Below are 17,211 nucleotides of genomic sequence, written 5' to 3'. Positions count from 1 at the left end.
ATCTTTAAACCACATATTATCAATATGTGGTTCTATTTGATACATAACTGTTCACATGTTTGAAGGATTTCCTAAGAGAACATACTACTAGTCTATTGAAAATTTCACAAATCTCGTTGCATAGCCAATTCAAACTTGTCTTTGCTTTATACTTCTGACCACTATGTACACTTGTAACACTGTGCTTATTTTCCAAATTGGCTTCTGTTTTTCCCAGCACAATTTTAATTCCAGATAAAACAGGCCTAAAGTTTTATCACCTAATATGAAATTATTAAACTCACTCTTTGTAGCACAGTTCAAAATCATGGTGACAGAGTACTGAAGTACTGAAGAGTACTGGGGAGTGGTCTGGAAGTCAGTTTTTCTTATTTACTGTCTCTGTCTCTCTTACAGTGGGAATTAGTCTGCTATTTTTACTTCCAAAAGAGAAAACTGGGATTGATTCAGTGCTGATGAAACAAACCAATCAAAAATCCTCCACTAATGCTCAGACACAGTGCTTCTTAAAAAAATGTTCTTTAAAATGAAACCAGAGAAAATCATAGAAAACTTACAAGTACTCTGCCAGTTAATGTCTGGGCAGATATCATGACTCCTGCCCAATCCTTCACAGACGTCATCCATCCCACTTCTGCTGCCACATTCTCCTCTTTTTCATCTGTTGGTTTGCAGGCTCCATCTGCCTGTGTGTCTCCACCACCATTGATCTTCTGGGCCTCCTGCAAAGTAAGTATTTGGATTAGTTAATGTTTAGCGATTTGACAAGGAAAGCCAGAGCAAAGTTATGGCTAAGAAATGCTATGAAAAACAGAAAATAGGTCTCGCTGGATTCCTGATAGATGAAATTAAGAACCTACTTGGATGTATCTCTTTGGAAATTATAGAAATAGAAGTGTTCTATACGGCACCAGACTAACACTAGATAATAATATTCTCCTTGACATTACATCTTAAAAACATATACTTGGCATCAAATATGCTATATGTTCCTTCCTTATAAGCAGCATAAGTGACAAGAGCTCTGTATGCAATTATACAGCTACCTATAAATGAATTTGTCGCATATACACTGAAAGACCTTTGATTTATTAGTTCAAAACAATGCATACTGAGTGTGAACATAATTTATGCACAACTTTAATTTAATATCACTAGAATTAATTATCTGAGTAAACCTTCACTAATAACCATGATGTAACAAGACAGTAATTACCAAGTGTAGGGGAACAAAATACACCATAGAGAATCTGCAGGGAGCTGCCATGCTATCAGTGAACCAGTTTTTCAATGAAAGTGTTTAATGTATCACAGGAATTATTCTGTCAGTAAGTGGCTCTCACAGAACGGAGAGCTAGAAATTAAAGAGGAGCCTCAGCTGCACCAAGCTTACTGATGAGTCACAGGCACTGGAATTCATATCTGTCTCTCATGGATGTTGCAGAAAGGGTGCCGTGCTCTGTAACTGCCTGCTATGTGCTACAGTCACTGGTGCTGCACAAAAATCAAGGGAAATGACAGGAAAAGCCAGCCTGGATTGTATAGCATTTAAAACAGACCACATGCAAAGTATCAGACTGTGCCACAAGCGTGCCTTTGGTGACAGCATAATACTAATGACTTCCTGAAGACTTGACAAGTTATGCTAAACAAGCAGAGGGGAGGCAGCACGATTCAGTGCTGAAGGAAGTACCAAGCACTTGAACTTCTCACATAGATCTACACTACTGCTTCAATCTCTCTGCACAGACCAACAGCTTGAAAGATCTTGTTTATAGATGACTTGTCTGTAGGTCACTAAGCAGGAAATCAACTGCCATTAATGCCCTTTGGGATATCTATTATACAAGCAAAGATGCTTGACGCTGGTTATGTGATTATTATTACTACAGTAGGAATACTACACTGTGAGGATCAAAACACATAGCTGTGAGACGGCCTTGAGGACACAGCTGGACATAAGGGTACAGGCACTTCCTGACAGTACTGAACTAATAAAGCAGTTGCATTGAATCTGTCAGCAAAGAACAGTAGAACAACGCTAAAAATGTAATATGGAGACCAACAGTTGTTTTTAGAGAATTGCAGCATCACAACTTAATTAGCTAATCAGGTTCTTTCTTCTCTGACAGTTTCCCTCCCAAAAAGCAGGCTCTGTGTTCTTACTAACAATTACAGCACAGTGCATGATGTGGCTGTATTGATAATAACATATTATTCAGAGTTACAACAGTAATTCAGTACACTTCCTAAGCAAATAACCAGACAGAAGATAAAAAGTACTTTGTATTTGCATAACTGGACCTCATTCACTGACAAATTTGGACACAGTGAATCAGATGTTTTGCACTCAGCATTGAATGACATATCCTGCACTGCACACGCACAGAGCACAACCTACAGAAATGAGCTCATTGCAGAGGACAGTGATGTACAGCACAGCATGAGGCATTTCCAGCAGAGTAACACCTGGTTGGAGGCAATTTGTGACCCATAACATCACCAAGCTGTATAGATCAGTCCCAAAGAAATGCCTTGACCACCATCAGGGTTTTGATTATAATTCAAGAAAGAGAAAACTAGGCTCAATATAGCAGACATTGTAATAAAATAGAACATTGAAGCTAGACACATCTCCAAGGTTCTGGTCACTCTCCCCCAGAGTCTCCCTGACCCCTCTGTGGCTCAGGATGCCATTTCAGCCCTGTCCAGGGCCACCTGCTCCCACAGCCCTGTCCTATCCAGCCTTAGTAAGCCAGATCCCACAGCCTGCCCAACCCACAGTCAGTTCCCCTTGCCTAGCCTGATCCACAGGCTAAGATCCCAGGCTGGCACCCAGAAGGCTCCTGGCAGTCAGGGCTCTTGTCCCACCACCCCAGCCAGGGATCTGGAGCAGGACCCTGGTCCACAGGGAGCCCAGTGTTGTGACAGCTACTGACTGGTTAAAAAACTACACATTCCATTTATTTCTCTCTTCCCACCAGTCTCTCTGCCTTTTGTAACTGCTAGAGCTTGTCTTTCGGAATGTAGACTTCACACACCAGATTTTGCTGCATGGTCCTCCTCTGCATTGCACAGCAAGCTTTCATACTCTGTACAAGTTTATACTGGATGAATTAATGTGATTTTCATAGTAAAGGAGTTTTAATTATCTCTTCCTCTCAGATAAGAAACTGAGGTGGTAATTAAGTGCCTAACTCAGTCACTAGAGAAGTCATTGGCAGAGTGAGGATGAAATCACTGTCTTTTTTGATTTTTCCACCTAGTATCCTCTGTTTAACATCATAGGGATTCATACCTTGCTAAACCTTCATAACTACGGATTTTGACACAGAAAGTCACAGAAATACAGATCACTGAACAAAAAGAGCTGAATTAAAAAGTACATTTTATGTTAGTGAACTTAGAAATATTAAGGTTGCAAAATTCTGTTATTGTGTACGTGTTCCTTCCTTACTCCCAACCTTTTTGTCAATAGATGCTTTTACTCATAAAACTATAAAAATAATTAAAAATCTCCTAAGACTCAATAAAATAGTAGGCAATTTACTTAACTGAAGGAGAAAGGTAGTTTTTACATTTTGAAAAGGTTTTCATAGCCTAAGTTCTTTTTGTTATATTGACTTTTGGTTGCCAGTAGAATAAAACAGTAAGTCATTGACAGACCTATTCACTATTTGATTCTCTAAAGGTATTAAAGTCTGTAATACGTTTGAATGGCTGTATTTCTATATTTATGCCACTTACTCCACCTCTACTAAAATCTCCCACCCATATTATTTCTAGAATGTAAGTAAAACAATTATCCCCTGCCAAGTATCATTTGGAGCAGACTCTCATGATCAGCCTAGCTCCTACCACTATTGCAGCTATAATTATTATGCAGATTAGTTGCTGCTATGTAATATTTTTGTTCAGCTTGGATATTTTATATTTTTCCATCTACATGGCTAGCTTCTTATCTTACTTAATTGGCAGCTGAGTATTAAGAAAAGTTTGTCCTAAGTCATTACGTCATTATGCAGAAATGAGGAGGTTTAAAGACTTCTTTTATTTACACTGAGTACAAATCAGACCTGTTATCAAGTGTATAGTCTGTTCCACTGCTATTTCTTCACCTCATAGCATTAAGTAACCAATACCAAAACCTGGAAAAGGTGCTTAGAATAATAACCTGACAATGACAATAATTGTTTAATTATTTACAAGTTCAGTATTACAAGTAAGGTATATTTATCCACTCTGTTTACTCTGTTCATTATTTTAATTACTTGAGGACAGGAACATTCAGGTAGGTTAAGTGAGAAGCAGGATATTTTGTGAAACATATATTTCCTGAACCTAATGACAAAATGGAAGACATGATGAGGTGTACAGGCATCAGGACTCATTATTCTACCAATCGTTTAACAAAGACCTGGACCAGAAAGTTCAATGCTTTGTCTCCTATTTTCAATAATAAATATTGATTTAGATTACCTAAGTTCTAGAATGCTTAAACACAGTTAACCTTAAGGAAGAAGAATTCAGAACGGGAAAAGACACTCAAAACCATTTAATGGTTGTGAAAATGTAGTCCTGCCTGCTCCATTTCACCTCTCTATAACACCTGTACAAACCTAGAACCACTGCATAGACACTCCATTCAACCCAGGACAACATGAAATAAAATCAGAAGATTATTATGAAACCTTAAAACATCTAAAAATAATTTGTCTTTTTAGAAGCCCTAAAAACACAGGATACCATAAAGACTCTGAAGTATGGTACTGAAAAAACTTGATCACTTGTTAAAATATGTTAGAAAACACAGGAAACAGGCAGGTAATGTGAGGGAAAAGAACTGAAACAAAGAAAAGGACTTGATATTCCCATTTATCTAACATCTAACTAATTGAATATCACAAAAAAGTCATAAAGTATCACCTGTAAAGAGAATACAGGGCATTGAGTCATGCCCACATCACTCAAGAGAAGACAGTATGCTCAATTTAAGTAGAGGTTCAAAAACAATAACACTAATATAGCAAGTTCAGTATCAGCCTTTGAATTTCATCCTAGATAACACGAGATGAGAAAAGGCCTGCCAGAATGGCAGCTGCACCTAGTTCAAAGTATGCAGTAATAATTCAGTAAGAAAATATAGTTTGGAGAAGTTAGGAAAGGGCTGCTAATTGCAGGTTGCTGGCATCCTTATTGCCATTAACCACCCTTCAATTAATAGCACTGTATTCCTAGACCCTACATCTTAAGAAAGGTTTTATATCAGGTCAACAACACTTCCATATTGGCCACTCTTATACATTAAGAATCTATGTTTATGTTCCTTTCCTTTACATTCATCAGTTTTCCCCAAAGCCACCAAGAGATGCTATGTGAAGAGGAATAATTTTGCATGTAAGACTATTTCTCCTTTCTGTTAGACAAACCTCTAAAACACTGAGTTTAAAATTATTAGACTTGTATCAATAATTTAATTCCGTGTCCTTAGATACATTAACTCACCATTTCAATAAGTCCAAATAGGGGTCTTAAATTTATACAAAACCATAATATTATGCTTCATTCTCAGAAGCTGGGCAATGAACAGTGCACGATAAGACTCCAGGTAACTACTGAATACATTGCCATGCCAGATGCTTTCCATCAGATATAGTTACCATCTGCAGTCTTCATCTTAATAGTTACTAAGTACCAATTCATCCAATGATAAAAACAAGTAAAACAAGAAAACCCTGAAGCAGTTCACCTGCTCTAATGCAGTTTAGGAAACACAGGTTTTCACTGGATTATTAATAAACAAAACAAATGGGAACGTGAGAAATGAATAGCTGCATGGAGACTTACAAACCTCTTGGAAAACAGTCAGTCTTGTAGGAAAGAGAAAGCAGAGGCTAAACTAAATGTGAGCTAAACTGGCCTGTCCACAGCATCTCCTTGAATATTAGGTTCATAGACAAGTCATTAAGTTACATTGACGTCAGTTATCATATTGTAGCTACAGTTTGACTGGTTTCAAAGGATTAATTATTGATACCAAGACAAACATTATTCCTTTCACTGAATAGAAGAAACAGAATGATCTGTGGAAAAGATAGCTGATGAGATAACCAAGCATTTTGCTCTCATAAAATATTCATAAGTTATATAATTTGGTGTTTGCGAATTTGGTAGGTTAAGAAAAGTAAGTCAAAAACAAGAGTACAAAAGTTTTCTTATTAGTTTATGACTGAGATGTTAAGCTCCTGTGAGACTATTCTTTTTGTTTTCTATATTCCTGCAGGAATTCTGAGAAACATCTCACTGGTCCTTAATAACAACCAGAGCCTTACTTTCTGTGCCGGTCAAAAAAAAAGAACAAAAAAACACACCACCCACTTTTTTTTGTTTGTTTGTTTTCCAGTGACCAGCTTTGCTGTTGCATTTGTGCAGACTTTAAGTAATCCTGACAGATTTTTTTGTTCTGTGCCCTTCATATTTCCGGTATGGGTTACTTGTATAAAATCCCTTTTTCATGTCATTGCTATGACTGACAAAAATTGCTGCAGTAGAGGAATTAATTCTAAAACCTTGACCTGAGAGGCAAGGGAAACTAGATTAGTAATATATAGTGTTCCACACACGATTCCCCAAATAGTACAATAGTCTGTCAAATGAAGGGTTCCTGGGTATGGTTCTCACTTAAGAATATGAAACAGCACACACCTACGTTATTTGAAATCTGAAGAAAGTACAAAAAGATTCAGTTCAAAGATTAAAAATTTCTACATATTAACAGCAGTGTTATAATGTAACACTTTCATTGATGTGAAACAATATTTCCAAATAATTGGAAAGTTGACTGATAGATTTCCATACCAGCCTAAGAATAGAGAGGCATGCTGGAAGTCCCTGTTGTGTCACCAAATTTTGCAAGTCCTCAGCCACACTGTGTAGGGTCTTCACCTCATAGCTACAGAACAGAATTACAGTGGTTCTGTTGCATAAGGATCTTATAAAGATAAATATTTTTAGTGTTTCAGTATTACACAAATGGAAGACAATGCAGGCATAGTGTAGGGAATCAGAAAATAAGACACTAAAATCTGGTAAAGATTGTTAGACTAGTTATATAAGACAAACATATTAAGATAGATGTGTAAAAGGGAAGCAATTAAGAACTATAGGCATTATAGTGAAATGAAAAAGGACAGTCATTACAGACTTACATGCATCCAAATGGACAAACAGGGTGTTTTTTAAAAAACATGATTGGTTCAAGTTAGCAGGAGTTTATATCAATAGTTACACAGACTTTCACCATAAGTAGTCTTAAATAAAACAGAAATTAAACTTGTAAAAATATATTAAGCACTATCAGATGGGACTTAGTTACCAAAACTATAGAAAAGAAGTGTCCATTAATGGAAAAGCATAGAGAAGGGTAGAAAAGTACATGCATTTCCTGTTATCCTCCCATTTTACTTCTTCCCACCCAACAGAAGGCAAATCAAAGTAAGAACACAAGTGGAAGTAAAAGTAATTCAGGCATTGTCATGAAATAAAAACTGCCAAATTACTTATATCCTATGAAATGATTAATCCAGAGAAATTTCTTTTTGTCACAGACGATAAAAAAATTTAAATATCATTAACCCAAAAGTCTCAAAGTGCTTCACAAATGCAAGAAAAATGTCTTAAAAATGAGAAAAAAAGTAAGAAACAGTGGGAAAATCACCTAACTTGTTTATGCTGATTACAGGAAGTACTCTAGCTGATTGCTTGTAATTTTGTTTTTGTTGTTACCATTAGGTAGTATGCAATTCCAAGTTTTTCAATCATCACCTCTTGGCACATTTTTTAGTACCATGAAAGGATGAAAAATACATTGAAAAAATAAAACATTTGATTTTTCACAATTTTAAGAGAAATATCAGTAGTAAATATTTTATAATCTATGTGATCTAGATTATAAGAGTAGTTTTTACAAAATAATTGTGTGGTAGAAGCCGAAATAAGAAAACTACTGAAATAACTATTCACTGCCAGGAATAGTCGGTATTAAAATAGGTTATTAAAAGGTTCTGAAAACAGAAGGTTTATTGCACGAAGAGATATTCACAAATACTATGCACAAAGTAAGTATCAAACTGCTTTGTCAGTGAAGGTAAACTTCACAGTATCTCTTCAGTTGCATACTTTTCTCCATCCTGCTCAATCACAAAAAGGGAGGTTTTTACCTACTAGCAAACCATACACTTTTTCATTGCATTAACTTCATTATGATTTCTTGCTTGTGCTATCAGGGGTCTCCAAGAGAAAGAGATGCAGACTGAATTGTAAAAGGAAATTTTCCCCCTCTTCTATGAATTACAGAACAGCAAGGCACTTAGCACCTGTGACTAAAACTCATGCTCAAAATCACCTCTCTAATACCCAAAAATCACAAAGAATCCATGGATTAGGAAAGGCAGTACACAGCTTAAGAGACACAGCTTATACAGTATACAGCTTATGAGACAGAGTCTCTAAGCACAAGGTACTGTAACTACTCCAAAACTAGAATCTTGATCTTTATGTAAAAGGAACTAACTACTCCCTTCCTGAACTGAAAGAAAAGGTTTTCATCTTTAAAACTTGGCGACAGGAATTTTAGGTCTTCATTTTCTTCAAACATTTTCAAAAAGAAGGGATGGACTTAAACACTCGTGTTTTCTATTTTGTGTGAAATACAAATTATCAATATTTTAGGGAAATATAGGCAAGCTTCATCAATACTAAGCCTTTCAATTAGAATTTATCTGCATTTACATTTTTAAAAAGAGATTTATGATTTTTCACAAGATTTTAAAGGTAACAGGGTAAAAGATGAAGGAGAGTTCCATTATCTGCCAAATTTGACAAAACAGTAATCTCTAAAGCCTTTTTTGATTCAAGGGTAGTATATAACATTTATTCTCATTGTATTAAAGCCATAAAGGAAAGCACAATGAATTAAAGGCAGCTCTCAGTAAGATATAAAGCCATATCTAAGCCTTCATTGATGTAGGAAATTAAGTTCCAGTATATAGCACATAAATATTTGAAGAGTAGCAGGTCAGTCAATAAGTAATTAAAAATATTTACTAGCAGACAATACTTCTCACTCAGAGATTACAGAGTGCAATGCAGCTTACAGACTGCAAGAATTTGGTGCAGGGGGAGTCAGAAAGCACCCAGTGTGCAGGAACCTGGAGAAAAGATATACAGCTCTACTTGTCAAAATATTTAAAATGCAGATTTATGTACAAAGTAACTGTTTCAATGATTACTTTGAAATAATTACATTAAACTTAGCATTTCCCCCTAAAAGATCAATTACATCACATTGTAAGATATGTGTAAGTGCTATTATTTAATCAAGTAGCTATGGCCTCATTTATTACCCACTGCTATGGAAACAGTTTTGTGTAATCTGAATCTCATGACTGCCTTGCATAAATGGTAGACAGAAGTTTTTAATCCATAAGGAATTTTTCTTCTTTTAGGTTAAATTTCTTTTAGGTAACATACATTACTTAGGTTCACTTCCTAGACACTAAATAGCAGCATTCAAATTATCCAATATCAACACTTGTATAGACTACAAATACTGCATCTGGTACATTTATGATGCAAGGAAACACACACAGTTCCTATAAATTCATGGATACTGACTGAAATCTAAGGCAGAGAAGAGAGGAAAGTCAAATTTCTGTTTGACTTGCATATTATAGCTCCATCAAATTTTATTTATGCTATATAGAATGAGTACAAGCTCAGTGGATTATCTTTGACTTTCTTAACCTCATCACTTTAAATAACAGGAATAACAAACTGGCACAGAGATCATCTCCAGCTCTTTGTGGGCATTCCAGTGATGCACTGCTAGGAACTGATGCATGACTGTGACATTGAACATAGCCTTTTTAAGCAATCAGAAGTTGGACTAGTGGAAAATAAAGATACATGGTGTCCATTCTTGGCTCTCATAACACATCCTGCTCCTGGCAGGATTGAATCTGCCTGTGCTAAAACTTGTAGATGAAGCTCCTACTCTGACAGGTCATTTTCCAAATGAGAACAGCAACTCTCTGAAGTTCCTCAGAGGGCTGAATGCTTAGAAGCAGCCCTGGCAGAGTTGCCTTTGTAGCAGAGGGCAGGTGAGGTGCTTAAAGGCAGTCATTGTTCTTTCTCATGAGTCTGCAGTTTTGGGTTTCAAAATTTATCAAACCAGCAAATACAGCATATGTCACAAAAATATGTTACCTCTGAATACTCCCTCTGCCTATAAATTATGCATGCAGTTATTGTCACCTGATCAGGAAAGATAATGAACAGATGTGAGAGGATAGGTCAATTTAAATTTTTAGCTCTTTTTCTGAAATTAAATAATAGTAAGAAGAAATGAAAATATAACTATTTTTAAATCATCACAAATATTAAGTTGCTTGACCTTCATGGGAGCAGAACTGGACAATGATGAATAATAAAGTTAATGTCTCTATGAAGACTTCAATCTTGAATGCCCTTTGTTTATATCTTGCAATTTTGTGATAATGGGACCACTTTATTACAGGGTCCAGAACTCTCATTTTTTTCTTTTAAATTTTATATGAATTATTCTGATAAAGAATTCACAGCAGCATAAAGATTGAACAGTTCATCAAAGCAGGCTGTCACACTTTACACTATTCACAATCTGTGTTTTACAGAACCTACTCATCAGCTTGGAGCTTAAGAGACTTTCTCCATTTACAGTGCTGCATAATTACCTCACACGGCTTCCCAAGACGCAAGTGCCCCCCATAATTTATCTATGAATGAGATTCATTGACAATCCCATACAAGTATCACACAACGTTAAAAATTTTACCTTAAACTACTTGTTAAAAGAAGAAAGGGCTTCATTAAGATAAAAAAAAAAAAAAGTAATGATTCATCCATCAGTAATTCACATCTTCCAAATACCTGCCTCTAGCTTATTCAGCAACAAGACATTGAAGCAATATATATAACTAGAAGACGCATTTGAGAAGTAAATAAATCTCTGCATTTCAGATTCAGTTGATGGAAATCAGGAAAAAACTGTAAGATCAGATTTTTTTTCCAGTTTAAAAGTATGATTTTTATCCTCAGAAACTAGTTCAACAAGAAAAACAGAATCTACATGGCATAACAGAAGTCATATGTAGCATGCTTCCCATTTTGTCTGCAAATACACAACCCTAAGAAGAGTATTAAAGGCTATTTTTCTTCCTGGACACTTTCTAAATCCTCACTGGTATCCTGGTATCATGGGATGCACTGTGCATAATGCAAATGTTTCATTTTATTAACACTTTAAAGTGCTCAATACACTAAAAGTGATGTGCAATACTCAGGCACTTTTACCTGATGTCCATGTTGGCAATCACTACTGCCTAAAAGCATCTAGTGGTCCACACCCCAGGCTGCAAAAGATTTCTGCTAAATCAAATGAACTTCCTGAGAAGGAAGCTTCTTCTTCAAGACCAATTCATATATCAGGTTTTTGTACTGTGCTGTTTAAATAAGACTAGACTTCGAATACATTTTAAAGGGCTCTCCATGGAAAAAAAGTCTCCTTGTTTTTTATTGAATCAATAGAAAGAGCTGTAAGAATTCAAATTAAAAAGTTTTACCTTCATTCAGTTTTCATTTTTTGCAGGACTCAAAAATGATGAAATTATTTTATTTCCTCTAAAACCCCACCAACTACTACCATATGAAATTGAGTTGGAATCCCTCACTCAGATTCACAGAAATCTTTTCCTGTACTGATTTCTGCTCATGCAGATAACCACAGAAGTAATAGAAAACTATATACTAAGCAATCTTTCCAAGCTCTACTTCCATTTTTATAAAGCAAATAACACTTTACACACAGTTCTAAGCAATTACTCAAAACAGAGGCTAGTGGTGGAAGAAAAGCCCAACAAAACAGTAAATTAGCTATTTTCCTTTCTATCAGCTTTTTCTCCTATAGCTGTTCACTTTTTCCATCATATACACCAACAAATCTACAAATCTTTACTGCTTCTACAAGTCACAGAGTGATCTTTGTGAGCTACCATTTAAGTACACATCACCTCATTCATTCTCCTGCTCTGTGTTCTCCAGCAACATCTTTGCAGGTATGGTGCTAAATGCATCTTCTTCCAATTCTCTCAACAAACAATTCAAACATAAAGAGAGGGAGAACAACTGGGCCCTCACACTCTACTCTCATCAGAAAGGTCTTGTGTATATTCCCCATTACAATCAGCTACAGCAGCTGTAGGCATATGAAAGCACACCCTATGAAAGTTTCTAATGTCTTTTTTTAAACATAAAACCAGTCAGAAAATGAAAAAAGGAGCCTGGATTCTTCTACAAGAGTTGTGAGGCACTGGTACAGGTCGTCCAGAGAAGTTCTGGGTGCCCCATTCCTGAAAGTGTTCGAGATCAGGTTGGATGGGAGATTGAGCCACCTGGAAAAAGTCCCTCTCCATAGCAGGGAGGTTGGAACGAGATGATCTTTAAGGCCCATCCCAACTCAAACCATTTTATGACATTGTGATATGAATCTGTGATTCTACTAGTCATCTGTCTGGATACTGTCATCTCATAAGGGATTACAACCTAGAAAAAAGCATTGTAAATATTGTGGAGCACCATGTGAAACTAAGTTCAGAATGACAGCACCTTTGTCCAGAACTATGGAAGTACAGATATAATGCTCCTCTGACTGGGTTTGAGTTGATAGCAAGGAGAATATGATTCAACAATGTCCTCTGGCAAAGAACAGGCTCTGCAAGGATGTGGTCACAGCACCAGCTTATCAGAGTTCAAGGAACATTCTGGACGATCCTGATTTAGATAGTCCTGCAAGGAGCAGGGAGTTGGACCCAATAGTCCTTGTGGGTCCCTTCCAACCTGAGATATTCTATGATTCTACACCTAATCTCCTAACCTTCAGTCTAAACCTGTCTTTGTGAAACCTTCCTAATCCTGCTCTCCTTATACACCCATGACCTCTGACCCCATTAAGATGTTTATCCTAACACAATAGGGATTGAGTTCAGTAAAGGTCTCTAGTCACAAAATGGAACATGCTGAGGGACGAGATTTATGATCTAACCCATTCATTCAGGAGATAGGGAGGTATCATCCCTCTTAATTTTTAACCTTCTAATTGCTTTTTTTAGGGATGGGGGTTTTTGAGGTTTCCTTCCCTTCCCCTCCCACCTCTCCCTTCAAATATAACAGTTTGTCATTTTGTGTCTAAGTTTGGCTTAAAGCTTCCACTTTCTTTCTGAGCATCTTCTATTATTGTCATCGATTGTGGTGGCACTGAGTAGTGAAAATATGATCAACATCAGCACACACACTCTGGATGAAACTCTGCCAACCTCCTGGAGTGACAACAGATGTTTTTGTTAGTTTTCATGTCTTGTAGGAGCCAACAGTAACCCAGGGAAAGAGTCAAAACCTGAAAGCAAGACTGACAGCAGGAATAATACTATGATCCAATGGGCACTGAGGTCACCATTTAACTAAATAAGGCATCATTGGAGTATACACACCAAATTACCAAAATAGTTACACAGCCTTTCAGCTTGCTGGAAAGATTTTTTGCTATAACAAAATAAAAATACAATTGTATATCAAAAATATCATTAGGTTGGGTCTAAACCCAGTAATGTGTGTGGCAAGGCTACTGTAATTGGAACACTGGAATAATAAAAGCTACCAGATACAGTAATCAAGTTCCAGAAGGAGGATGAAAGTTCAGTGGTTGGACTATTTAACTGTAAAAGTAAGCATATGGGAATGGCTGAAACAAATGTGCAGACAGTTTGCTGATTTAAAGATTTTAGGAATTACAGAGTAAAATGGAATTCCTAAGTATCACAGTAATTAAAATTTAGATTTTTATCTAAAATGGATTTTTTTTAGAGTCTGCTTCACTATTACTTCTGGAAAAAAAATTGTTTTGCTTAGAAAACGTAGACATAAAACTTAATAATTCCATAGGCAACTCAGGCTTCGTATTAACAGGCAAGATATCATCTGGGCTAGTGAAGTCAGAATTCTAATTCTGTCATAAAAGTGAACATTAGGGATTCTCACAGGTTAATAGTGACATGTTTTCAGTTTATGTGGTGAAGTTCTGTTTTTCTCAAGATACATTATCAGCTCTGAACACAATTTTAAAAAATATATTTTAAAATAGTGACAATTCCAGGAAGAAATTAAACAAACCTAAAATCTTTTATGTACATCCAGTATAACAACTATTTTAAATTTCATTTATTTTAACTAAAACAAACTCTACATCATTTTCTTAGCAGTTCTAAAGGACAAAGTGAAGAAAGTCTCATTCACTGTGACATCTTTCAGAGACACAAAAAACTTCTATGCCAGTAAGTTTCTAAAAGATAATGAAACAATTTTATTCTAAAAGCAAACTGAAGCACGACCACTTTATTTTTTTTAAAAAGGGCCATATAAAGCTTTCATTTTCAGATGTGCCTACCAAATATTCAGTTCAGCTTAACCTTCATTTTTCAAAGGTACTTAGAAAAAATCTTTAAGACAGTCTCAAATATGGCTAGAAGAATGGAGGAAAATATAATTAATCAATCCTCACAAATTTATGCTAGAAGTAGGGCAAGTTTCCCATCACAAGTGGGATTCCTAACTGAGTTAGATGAGTCATTTCACCTTGTAGGAAGAGGGGTATGAAAGGTAATAACACAAATTTTGTTCCTGGCAACCACAGTGCAAAGGCCACACTGACAATTAACTCATATCAAGAAAAAGTCCAGTTTCTTGCAAAGATTATACAGACCTTTTAACAACTAATTCTAGGTTATTAGAATACAGTTTTGAGTTTGCTTCCTGACATCTTAAGTCACCCAGCATCCCAGCGACAGTGGCATTGCTGCCTTGCTGTGCTCCAGGCCCTGGAGCTCCAAAGACTATTTTATTTCATTACTCAGAGACCTAGTAACAGTGATATTTAATAAAATGATCATCAGTCATTAAAAAAAAATACATTTTAAAAAATGTATGATTTTCTGCACTCCCTGTAATCAGTGAGTTCTACTGGAATCTAAGTAGTGGAAATTTTTCATCAACACAGGCATATCAATTATGAGAATGTCAGCCCTGTTGGATGCCAGATTCAAACTGTTGTTAGGTAGGCTGTTTATGAGATGGCTGGAGCAGAATAGTAGAAAAGGATAAAAATAAATTGAATACTTAATAAAGAAAAAGTACAAGCTGCACGCAAATCCTAAGCCACTGTAACAAAATTCTTCCCTGATTCCTTCAAAAGGAGTTTGGGATTGTATTTTTGATTTTTTTTTTTGTTTGTTTACAATTAACTCACTCTCTCACATACACACACTCTCTTCATGATACTCTCTAGGATTAAGACAGATTCTAGCATGGACTTACTTACACAACTAGGTCTTAATTGCTTGAGACCACTAAAGAGTTGTTTGAGGGTCTCTCCCATTACTGGTCACATTAATATCCATGCTATGACAAAACTATCTCAGAAAACAGATTTGTTCATGCTATCAGTATTTTGTCCCAAATGCATTCAGACATGCAGGTACCATTACTCTGATAAGTCTGGATCTTTCACAAGCTCCTCTGAACCTATAAAATCTGCAGAGGTCCCTGAGGATGAAGGTTTTCATGCAGACTTATTTCTGAAGTTTAGTGCCAATACTTCGTCTTCTTCCTGTTTCTTTGCAATCAAAATTGAGCTTGTTAAAATATCCACTTTCTTTACAATGTGAGGATAGAGCATTACTATCAAAGAAGTTCCAGGTGGTCTAATCAAAGTTATAGTCCTGATTATTAGAATATACAGGGTAGCAACCTAGTTATTAGCAGAACAAAAACAGGACAGTTTCACTTGGTTGGCTTGGTTGGTTCTTTTCTTAAAGAAATTCCAAGTCAGTGATGTAGATAATAAAGGTGTATTGATTCATAAGAACTAAGAAGCTGGGCCAGAAACTACAAAGATACATTCCTCTAGGACAGGACAAAGCATATGGCTCTATAAATTGCTCCATATGGTGGAGGTTTCTTTGTCGCAGTGTTGGCTTGGAGTTTTTTCCTTTGGCGTTTGGTTTTGCATTTGTTTTTGGTTGCTTGCTGTTTTTTTAAGTCAGCAGTGTACAGTGAAAGAACAAGAAAGTTTATATTATGCTTTCTGGGTGCAACTGAACTGACAAAAGAATATCCACATGATTAGGGGTTGAAGGAAAGATGAGTTAAGGACGGATACCCCTCTTCTCTTTCTGTAGCAGAAGTAAAGGGAAACTTCTCTTTCTTAGTTTGGGTAAATCTGTTTTCCTCTCAACTCCAGTCCCCATGATTCCCCTTATATCTTTACTATTGTGCTGTGACTCCACCACTTCTCAGTAATCTAAAACTACAAAGGTATGGTTCATGTGTTGCATCAACTGCATTGCTAACTCACACCCTAGGAACTTATAGACATTTTTACCACACAGTATTAATGTCAAATGATCAATTATGTAATAATAATTTTACAAATAACAGCATTTATGATTATTCTACACAAAGTTTTAAATGTAGTTTAACCACAAATACAAAGATATTTTTAATTTAAAATTAAAAAAGAAACCTATTCCACAAGCTTCTAATTAGTAATAGTCTATTATTAACAAGATTTCCTTGTTTCAATGAAAAGTTTCCGCTCACTGTAACAGGGCTGCAAACAGAATAACTAGTTTTAACATCAGGGTTTTTTTAGGTTTGGGTTTGTTGGGTTTTTTGGGGGGGTTCTGGGGTTCTTTTGGCAATACTGAGAAAATTGGAATAAGTTTGTCTTTGTTTCTAGCATAAATATGCATCTGGTTTGGGTTAAGGTCCCTTACAACCCAAGCCATTCTATGATTCTTTGAAGAAATTATTTCAGAAGAGAAATGATAGTGCAGTCAAAATAGGTAACAATTTAAGACTTGCATTACATTCAACTAGTCATGAGCAAAGCAAACAAATTATCACATTCTTGACACCTTCATGATTGAGTTAAAGGGAGGGAATACAGTTTATACAGCAAATAGAAGCTATTTAAAAATAAGGGAAGACTTTTTATACCTTTCAGTAGTCTTCCAATTAGTTCTCTACTTTGTATAATTCCCTTCCCTAGCCAGAAACAGGTAA

General features: G+C 36.0%; 1 protein-coding gene across 19 annotated transcripts in view; it reads right to left on the bottom strand.

Annotated features, from left to right (window-relative positions):
- The window catches only part of KCNMA1 (potassium calcium-activated channel subfamily M alpha 1), a 458,566-nt gene that overhangs the window by 333,848 nt on the left and 107,507 nt on the right, over nt 1-17,211 (bottom strand). For all 19 annotated transcript variants that reach the window (XM_018068974.2, XM_018068976.2, XM_018068980.2 and 16 more), the window contains exon 2: nt 558-722. In XM_018068974.2, coding sequence (XP_017924463.2) covers nt 558-722 — 165 coding nt within the window. The remainder of the gene's footprint in view (nt 1-557; nt 723-17,211) is intronic.

The sequence above is a fragment of the Manacus vitellinus genome, unplaced genomic scaffold, assembly GCF_001715985.3.
Source record: "Manacus vitellinus isolate BGI_N305 unplaced genomic scaffold, ASM171598v3 scaffold_15_pilon, whole genome shotgun sequence".
NCBI lineage: Eukaryota > Metazoa > Chordata > Aves > Passeriformes > Pipridae > Manacus > Manacus vitellinus.
This window is presented reverse-complemented; position numbering and strand designations above follow the sequence as displayed.